This window comes from Oncorhynchus mykiss, chromosome 12 (assembly GCF_057628025.1).
Source record: "Oncorhynchus mykiss isolate SJ-2025 chromosome 12, ASM5762802v1, whole genome shotgun sequence".
NCBI lineage: Eukaryota > Metazoa > Chordata > Actinopteri > Salmoniformes > Salmonidae > Oncorhynchus > Oncorhynchus mykiss.
In genome coordinates this window covers 81,888,436-81,897,210 of record NC_143033.1, presented here as the reverse complement: position 1 = coordinate 81,897,210, position 8,775 = coordinate 81,888,436, and the positions used below count along the sequence as shown (strand labels likewise).

Genomic DNA, 8,775 nt, shown 5'->3' with positions numbered 1-8,775 from the left:
TAGGTATTTTTGGTTTTTATTGCGAAAGGCCATGCAGTGCCTCCCAGTTAAGATCTTGACATCACTTTAAATGGTACAGGTGGGACAAAACAATACATCTGCAATAACTAGTACAAAAGACTAAACGTTACTGAGGAATGTAACAAATTAAATAAGTAAAAGAAAGCAAAATTGTGCGCCATCGCTATTGCTGCGCTGCAGGACCACCCCGCCACAGGGACTTTAGAGGTTCAAAAATTGGTTGAAACCTGGTGTAAAAAATTAAACAGTACAATTTTGGATAGAGTGTAGGACTAAACAAGACAAAAAGCAATAATTTACCATCTTTACTTTCATGTTTACTGTGGGAATTGAGGGGGCATTGGGTAAGGCACCATGGGCTGTGGTGCTTGTTGCTGTGTGAAGGGGAACTGTTGATGGCTCATGCCACTCTGTGCACCACCTTGGTTGGCACTAAACTGTGGGGCCTGGAAGTTCTGTGTTGGGAACACCCCGGCCTGGCTGGCACCATAGTTTGACTGGCCGTTGGTGCCGTAGCCGCCGCCAAAACCATTGCCGCTTTTGTCAAAGCCACTTGCCCCATAACCTCCGCTCTGTGAATTTGTGCCAAAGACTTTCTTTGGTCCACTGTCAAAACCTCTATCGTTTTCCCTGTCCCTAAAGCTACTGAAGTCACGCCTGCCCCCAGAGGAGTACCTGTCCCGGCGGTCATCCCTAAATCCACTACCACCTCTGCCTCCCCTTGAATGACCTGAAAGGAAAAACAAGAACAAATTAGACTGGGCTTTCATGCTAGTTCGAGTGATATGAAATGGGTACATGGGAAAACACTGTAGGGGGTAAATAAATGGCTAACAAAAATGAATCAAGATCCCATAGCTTTGACTGTGCCAAACCCATCCACGTCAACAAAAAAAGGGGGGAAAAAAAATGGCTGCAGCTGAACCACAGTTCCTGTATCTCACCAATTAGATTTACCTCCTCTGTCCGCCATCTGGAGGAGTTTAGGGTTGATGGCCTGGTTGGCCTCACGGAGCACAGCAACGAGGTCACTGGCCTGCCTCATGTTGTTGGGGGTGAAGAAGGTGTAGGCTGTGCCAGTCTTTTGGCTCCGGGCAGTTCTGCCGATGCGGTGAATATAGTCCTCAGAGTTGTTGGGGTAGTCAAAGTTGATGACAAATTTCACATCTTCAACATCTGTAGGATGTGTTGCAGTGTGGCAAAAAAACAAAAAGGAGCGCACAAAGATGCACACCACAACAGCCAGACCAAAAGAGCAAAGTTAGTACAACCAGTCACTGGATGTAGCTGGTTTTTCCACTAGGCTGTAAAGAATAGTATTAGATAACTCCAGAAAGACTAAATCCATGGGGATACTACGGTGGGAAGAGAGAAACGATGCACACTCCAAATGCTTCCAATCCAGATAACCCCTCAATTCTCAACAGCCCCCTCCCCCCAAAAAGGATCAGAAGTCTTACCATAAAGGAGTATGCATTCACTAGTCCATTCCCATTGCAGAAAACTCCCCACACAATGTCAAGTGACTGCAGGGTGCTTCTACACAGTAAGGCCACTATGCGCCCTGTTGCCTCTTCATGTGCCAAAACTAGGGCCTTATGGTGATAATGAAGGCCCCTTCTTCCCACACACTCATAAGAAGCTCGCTATAAAGGCAACGTCTTGCCAAGACCATAAACAATTGGGGAAAGCTAAAAATGGAGCCACTTACTCCTGTGACCCATAACAAAAGTACCCCCAGTCTCAAGGCAAGATATTCCCAGAACCAGTGTTCACGTGATCAAATGTCTCTCGTTGGCAGGTCTCGACATGACTTGAAACACAGGTGAGGGAGGAGTGCGAGCTTGGATTTTGTCCCCAGCCAACTGACATGACCCACTGACACTAAGCGCCAGTAGCCATATCATTACAGAGGTGAACGTGTAATGGGACTTACAACTGGTCTCAAAACAGAAGTTTAGGAAACTGCCACATTTGTCACACATGCTTTGAGAAAAGCGACACCTTCCAGAATTCGATGACTTGCAATACAATGCCCAAACCGACATGCAAGACATGGAAACAGCAGAGCCTGGTGGAGCCATGAGCTTGGGTGTGAAGCAGTCCAAACCGATGCCAGAGAACAGCTGCATTTACAGGGGTGCGGCAGCTAACCCTCATTTAGGCCCCCATTTGGGCAGCCCAGCGTGATATTCAGCACTCGGGCCCCGCCACCTCTGTATGTGACTGGGTGATGTCCCAGTCAGGACACCTCCAAGAGTCCTCCTTCCCCCTCTGGAGACCTGGGCGTGTCATGCCAAGGCCCTGCCTCAAAAGACCACTCCTTCAGATAGGGGAGAAACTCAGAAGGCAGAAGAGTTACAGAAAGAAACACTTTCTTTCAGAAAAAAAGTTGGTACAAGGGACCAAGGACAGAATGAAACTAACCTAGACCCCTGGAGGCGACGTCTGTGGCAATGAGAATTGGCGCCTTTCCAAACTTGAACTCTGAAAAAGGAAAAGAAATTGATAGCTAGCCATAAAAGGGCGTGTCACAAATGGTTCTTGTGATAAACTCACCATTGAGCACCCAGTCCCTCTCCTGCTGGCTCTTGTCTCCATGGATGCCCATTGCTGGCCAACTAAAAGGAGCAAGTGTCAATTGAGTCCAGAGAAACAAATGATTACCCTGAGTTTAAAGAACTAAGTATTGATGCCACTTACCCATCCCGCCTCATCCTCCTAGTGATCTCATCACATCTCCTCTTGGTCTCTGTAAAGATTATGGTTTTGTTCTCCTTCTCACTCATGATCTCTTCTAGAAGGCGGAGGAGTCTGGAAAGGCAGGGAAGAATTCAATTAGTGACTTGTCAAAACAAGTGTCTAAGTTTTATTTTCCACCCATTACATATACAGAAATGACAGGTCAGACAGGACTCACTTGTCTTCTTTCTCGCCATCATTGCAAACATCCACGATCTGCAAGATGTTGTGGTTGGCACTCAGCTGCAGAGCTCCCACATTGATCTGGACGTAGTCCTTCAGGAAGTCCTCTGCCAGCTGGCGCACCTCTTTGGGCCAAGTGGCACTCCACATCAGCGTCTGTCGGTCAGGCTGGAGAGAAGGAACATGTCAGAATTTCCCTTGATAACTGTCCCCAAGTGAGATCAGTAGACTAAGACATCACAACAGAACTCACTCTGATTTGGTCCACAATTTTTCGGATTTGTGGTTCGAAACCCATGTCGAGCATTCGGTCAGCCTCATCCAGTACCAGGTAAGTGCATCTGCGCATGTTGGTCTTTCCTGCCTCCAGGAAGTCAATAAGCCTGCCAGGTGTGGCAATGCAAATCTCCACACCTATAATAAACAATCATGAGCACCAAATTCCATAGATTCAAATCAGCCAAATGCATAGAGCAGTTGTGGAACTTACCTCTATCCAGGTCACGGAGCTGTGGCCCTTTGGGCGCACCCCCATAAACACAGACAGACTTCAGGCGAGAAGCTCTGCCATACTCTGCTGCCACCTGCTGGACCTGCTGAGCCAGCTCACGGGTCGGGGCAAGCACTAAGCACTGAAAGAAAGGTTGAATATCATAAACCCATGGTGGGTGGATGAGAGGTTAGATACAAGTCTTTGAATAACCATGGGTACTTACAATAGGGCCATCTCCACGTTCCAGGAAAGGCTGGTGATTAATGTGCACGATTGCTGGCAACAAGTACTGCAGGAGAAATAATGACATTGCATTACAGTAAAAAGGACCATCAGTCCTCTTATTTTTATGAGCAATTCTAAGTTGTTGGAATAGTCAATGATAATATTCTCAACACTTACCGAGAGAGTTTTCCCAGAGCCCGTCTGTGCAATACCAACCATGTCCTTGCCACTCAAAGCCAGTGGCCAACCCTGTGCTTGGATCGGTGTTGGTTCTGACCAGCCTGCTTTGTTAATGACATCCATCACGTAGGCTGTGCAAAAGTGTGGGGGGGGGGGGGGGGTACATGAAAACTAGCCCAGATTGAAGACGAGTTTTGATCAGAAATAAATATATCAACTGAATGTGTCAGATATTAATGGATGTGCCTACTTGGAAAACTGGCTTCATGGAACTTCATAATTGGATTAGGGCAGTCCCTCCCCTTCACAGTAACCGCTTTAGTACTTCTGTACTGTGCAACCTCTTGCTGCAATGTAACATGGACTCAGATCAATTGGCATGGCAATGCAAAAGACAACTACAGCAAATGGCCATTGGAAAACAGGAACATGTGCAAGAACACATGCCAGTAGCCATTACCTAACATTTAATGTAAATCAGCTGCATCTGGATGTTGACCACTTGAATACATACCGGAGATCTCCGAGTAACATCTGGGTGCTCTTGGTAAAAGTTCTTTTCAAATTTAGAGAGTTCGTCAAGGTTCCAGTGCTTCTTGCGCAGTCGATCACCGGGATTACCAAACTTCCCCCCACCGCCACCACCTCTTCCACCACCCCCAAAACGAGGTGGTCCACTGCCATATCTGGGGAAGTGAATGGTGTAATGTTAGTCATGCCAACCAATGTAAAAGAGATAGGTTACCAGTGGATCTACTCGCCTGAATAAAAGCCAAGCAAAGAAATTTACATTTTAGATTTAACAGAAAATCGTCATCGTACACATTACCAACTTCAATACAATGCAGAAGGTACTGACAGCGATTTAAGTTATACAAATTAGAAGAAATGCTTGACTTATTGGACTCTGCGTCACGTTAAAACAGCCATCTTAAGTATATCCAGCAGAGGAACAATGGGTGGAAAAAAACCGGCCGGCATTTTGTATCCGCATGCAATGATGCCACATGGCGTACAAGTACATTTAGTCGGCTAGCTTGCCGGTTATCGGACACATGCTGTATGAAGAGGCACAATATTAATGTTAAGATTAACGTTATGAAAATGTGATAACGTAAATTAGAAAAACACAACAGCTGACTAACTGGTTCGTATTTTAATAAAACAGGCCTCCATCTAAGAATTTTCGGATTCAGGTCAGGCCTCCTGCTAGTTTCATAACGAAACGAGGCCTTTAAAAACGTTTGTCCCTTCTGATTCTGAATATGCCGGTGAACTTCAAAGCAACAACATGTCGATATTAACTTTTTAAAATGGAAACTACGACACTCTTAAGGGAAAAAAATATATATGTAGGTAGCTACTGTGCGTCATGTCAGCCATTTCTAGCGAGAAAACACGAGGTGTTAAATTCGCCAAAAATTATTTCATTCATACACTTACCCTCTATCTCTACCACGATCTCTGTCAGAAAATCCAGGCATCTTGTAAACAAAGTGTATAAATAAAAACGATAAATAAACTACGCCTGAAAATCCGATATCAAACCCGAACTGCCGTGATGATGCTGAAATGCCGGTGAACTCAAAAAAGAGATTCGGGTTTTATTGCATGAGGAAGTGTCACGCTCGGTCTGAGTGAAGTATTAATCCGCCGTGAACTGACTACACCGCAGCACATTGCGTAACGTCACATTCAAAGCTATTTGGAAGGAAAACGTGCATATTTTGCGTCTATGTTTTGAAAATGGTGTGAAATGGATGTTAAAGGCGCCTTATAGATAACGTATATGTATCCCATATGAAAATCCATTATAATTTTTTTTTTGTTGAAACAAATGCTATTCCAAATTGAATCTCTAATACGACAGAATGCTATTGTGCACAACTTATGGCATTTAGCTAGGTATTTTGTATTGTCAATTTATCACATTTTATCAGCTGTATCACAATAACCACGTTTCCATCCAGTTTTACACGAGTAAATTCATACCGTATTAACAGCTGTGATATAAATGCCGACGGTGTGTCCGTACAATTATTTATGTGAGAAATTCACGCGACGATATGGTATGACTCGGGAAACCATTCAGTTTATTGGGCTACATATGAAATTAATTATTATGAACTTCACCGGTTGGTAAAAGTGCACGGTGATCTTGATGCTCCTTTCCAATAAATATTGAGGGTCTAATTCTGGTGACATGATGCTTGACTGCAGTTTGACAAATAAACAAATTCTCGCTCTTAGGTGTATCAGAGCGATATATTTAGACATAGCTCTCTGGGTGTATCACTTGGGATTATTTAATGGAACCTGTTGGCGAAAGCATATGTACAAAAAAAAAGAAACAGTTGTGATCCGGTTGATCCTTTTACCATAAGTGACGTCAGAGCTCAAAGAAAGCACATCCAGTGAAAAAAAAATATGGCTAGACGGCAGTCTCAAACTAGTGCAGTTGATTTGCAGGAAAATCTCCCTAAAATTAGAATTCCGCTGATTACTTTAGCGTAAAAGATGGTAGACCTAAAGCCACTTAATAATGTCATGTTTTTAATGAATAATAGACTGCTAAGGTTTTTTTTTTTAATTGGAAAAGCTACTCTGTAATGTGAAAATGTTGATTTACAGTAAAAAGTCCCTAACCTCCGAACTTGTTAGTATAGTTCTGGGTCAGTTGTCTATATTTTTTCTCTCACTAAAATGCCTTTAATAGACTACTGCCGTTAATTACAGTGCCTCCCGAAAGTATTCACCAATGGTGACTTTAAAACAGTTACTGAGTTTAATGGCTGTGATCGAAAACTGAGGATGGACCAACAACATTGTAGTTAATCCACAATACTAACCTAATTGACAGAGTGAAAAGAAGGAATCCTGTACAGAATACAAATATTCAGAACCCTGCATCATTTTTGCAATAAGGTACTAAAGTAAAACTTTTTAAAAAAGTGGCAAAGAAATTCACTTTTTGTCCTGAATACAAGCATTATGTTTGTGGCAAATCAAACAAATCCCATTTCTATCACAGCCAGTAAACTCTGTAACTGTTTTAAAAATAAGCATTGGCCTCATGGTGAAATCTCTGAGTGGTTTCCTTCCTCTCCAGCAACTGAGGGTGCATTGATACACCATCCAAAGGAATATTCAGTGTCTGCTTTTTATATTTTCACCTATCTACCAATAGGTGCTCTTATTTGTGAGGCATTGGAAATTCTCCCTGGTCTTTGTGGTTTAATCTGTACTGAAATGCACTTCTCGACTGAGGGACCTTACATATAATTGTATGTTTGGGGTACAGAGATGGGTTACTCATTCAAAAACCATGTTAACTACTATTATTTGACACAGAGTGAGTCGATGCAATGTATTATGTGACTTGTTAAGCACATTTTTACTCCTGAACTTATTTGGGGTTGCCATAACAAATACTTATTGGCTCCAAACATTTCAGTTTTTCATTTGTAAAAATGTTTACAAACAAAATTGCACTTTGACATTATGGGTAATTGTGTGTAGATCAGTAACACAAATCTAAATTGAATCCATTTTAAATTCAGTCTGTAAAACACAACAAAATGTGGAAAAAGTCAAAGGGTGTGAATACATTTTGAAGGCACTGTATGTGATCAGGTTTAATATGCAGAGTGGTGTACCACTGCTTGGATCTACGAAATAACATCAATGTCAAGGTTGGCTGTAGGCTACCACAGAAACAATCTGTTTAGGCCTATACAGTCCATCACACTACCAAAATTGTCTACCCATTCCTTTGTCTGAGCAAATAGATACTGATTCCCCAAGCCCCCTCCCATCACCACCTTTCCCCATCATCATTGATGAAAGCACTTCAGTTCACGCCTCTGCTGCTCAGGACATGCCAGACTCATTCTAATTCAAATAAATGCTCGAATTAAATGGAAAGCTTTACAGCTCCCACTTTGTCAAGATTTAAAAGTTGGTTAAAGGATGACATAACATACTAGTGTGCTACAATACTTCATCTTCTATGAAACACGCCCCTAAACTGACCTGTTTATTGTATCATGGTAATCTAATAAGTGTAGTATTGTAATAACAGCCGATACTCTAGATTTTTTAAAAACATTTCCTGCTCTTATACTGTATGTAAAATGACCAATGTCATCTTTCTCATTTGCAAAGTAACCCTTCTCATATCCCCTTTCCTGATTCGAAGTCAGAGACACATTAGCAGACAATAATCTTCGTGTACTACGCTGTTCTAAATTACAGTTGCTAAGGAAAATAACCTCTCCCTCAACAAAACGAAGGAACTGATCGTGGAATTACCCTCCAGCGGGAGATGAAGACAGCCCGGTACATCACTGGGAACGTGCTTACACCCATCCAGGACATTACTCGAAACGGTGCTTGAGGAAGGCACGCTGCATCATCATGGACCCACACACCCCAACCACGAGTTGTTCTCTCCCTTACCGTCAGGCAGACCGTATCGGAGCATTAGGTTTGATACCAACAGGCTCAGAGACAGTTTCTATCTACAAGTCATCAGACTGCTGAACACGTGAACTAGACTGATCACCTGCCGATTCTCTGCACCTTAGCACACATCACAACTGCTGCTACCAGGCACTTAAAATACTGCTCAATTTATACACTTGCAATTTATACACATCCCTGAGTCAATACTTTGTAGAAGCACTTTTGGTGGCACTTACAGCTTTGAGTTTTCGTAGGTATGTCTCTATCAGCTTTGCACATCTGGATTTGGGGATTTTCTCCCATTCTTCCTTGCAGATTTTCTCACGTATTGTTAAATTAGATGGCGAGTGGCGGTGAACAGCAATCTTTAAGTCTTTCCACAGATTTTAAATGGGATTCAAGTCAGGGCTTTGGCTGGCCACGGAAGGACTTTCACATTCTTGTTTGGAAGCCATTCCAGTGTTGCT

General features: G+C 42.8%; 1 protein-coding gene across 2 annotated transcripts; it reads right to left on the bottom strand.

The window, feature by feature from the left end:
* ddx5 (DEAD (Asp-Glu-Ala-Asp) box helicase 5) lies at positions 1-5,424 on the bottom strand. 2 transcript variants are annotated; one of them, XM_021625376.3, is made up of 13 exons: positions 5,288-5,424; positions 4,359-4,530; positions 4,095-4,191; positions 3,842-3,975; positions 3,663-3,728; positions 3,437-3,578; positions 3,200-3,360; positions 2,942-3,114; positions 2,725-2,835; positions 2,581-2,642; positions 2,449-2,508; positions 966-1,197; positions 1-751 (listed from the first exon to the last, which is right to left on the bottom strand). In XM_021625376.3, the coding sequence occupies exons 1-13, from the start codon at positions 5,326-5,328 to the stop codon at positions 724-726; spliced, it is 1,479 nt and encodes a 492-aa protein (XP_021481051.1). In that variant the 5' UTR covers positions 5,329-5,424; the 3' UTR covers positions 1-723. The 2 variants fall into 2 exon arrangements, with proteins under 2 accessions (XP_021481051.1, XP_021481050.1); XM_021625375.3 differs by having other exon boundaries at positions 979-1,197.
* Positions 5,425-8,775: the final 3,351 nt, after the last annotated feature.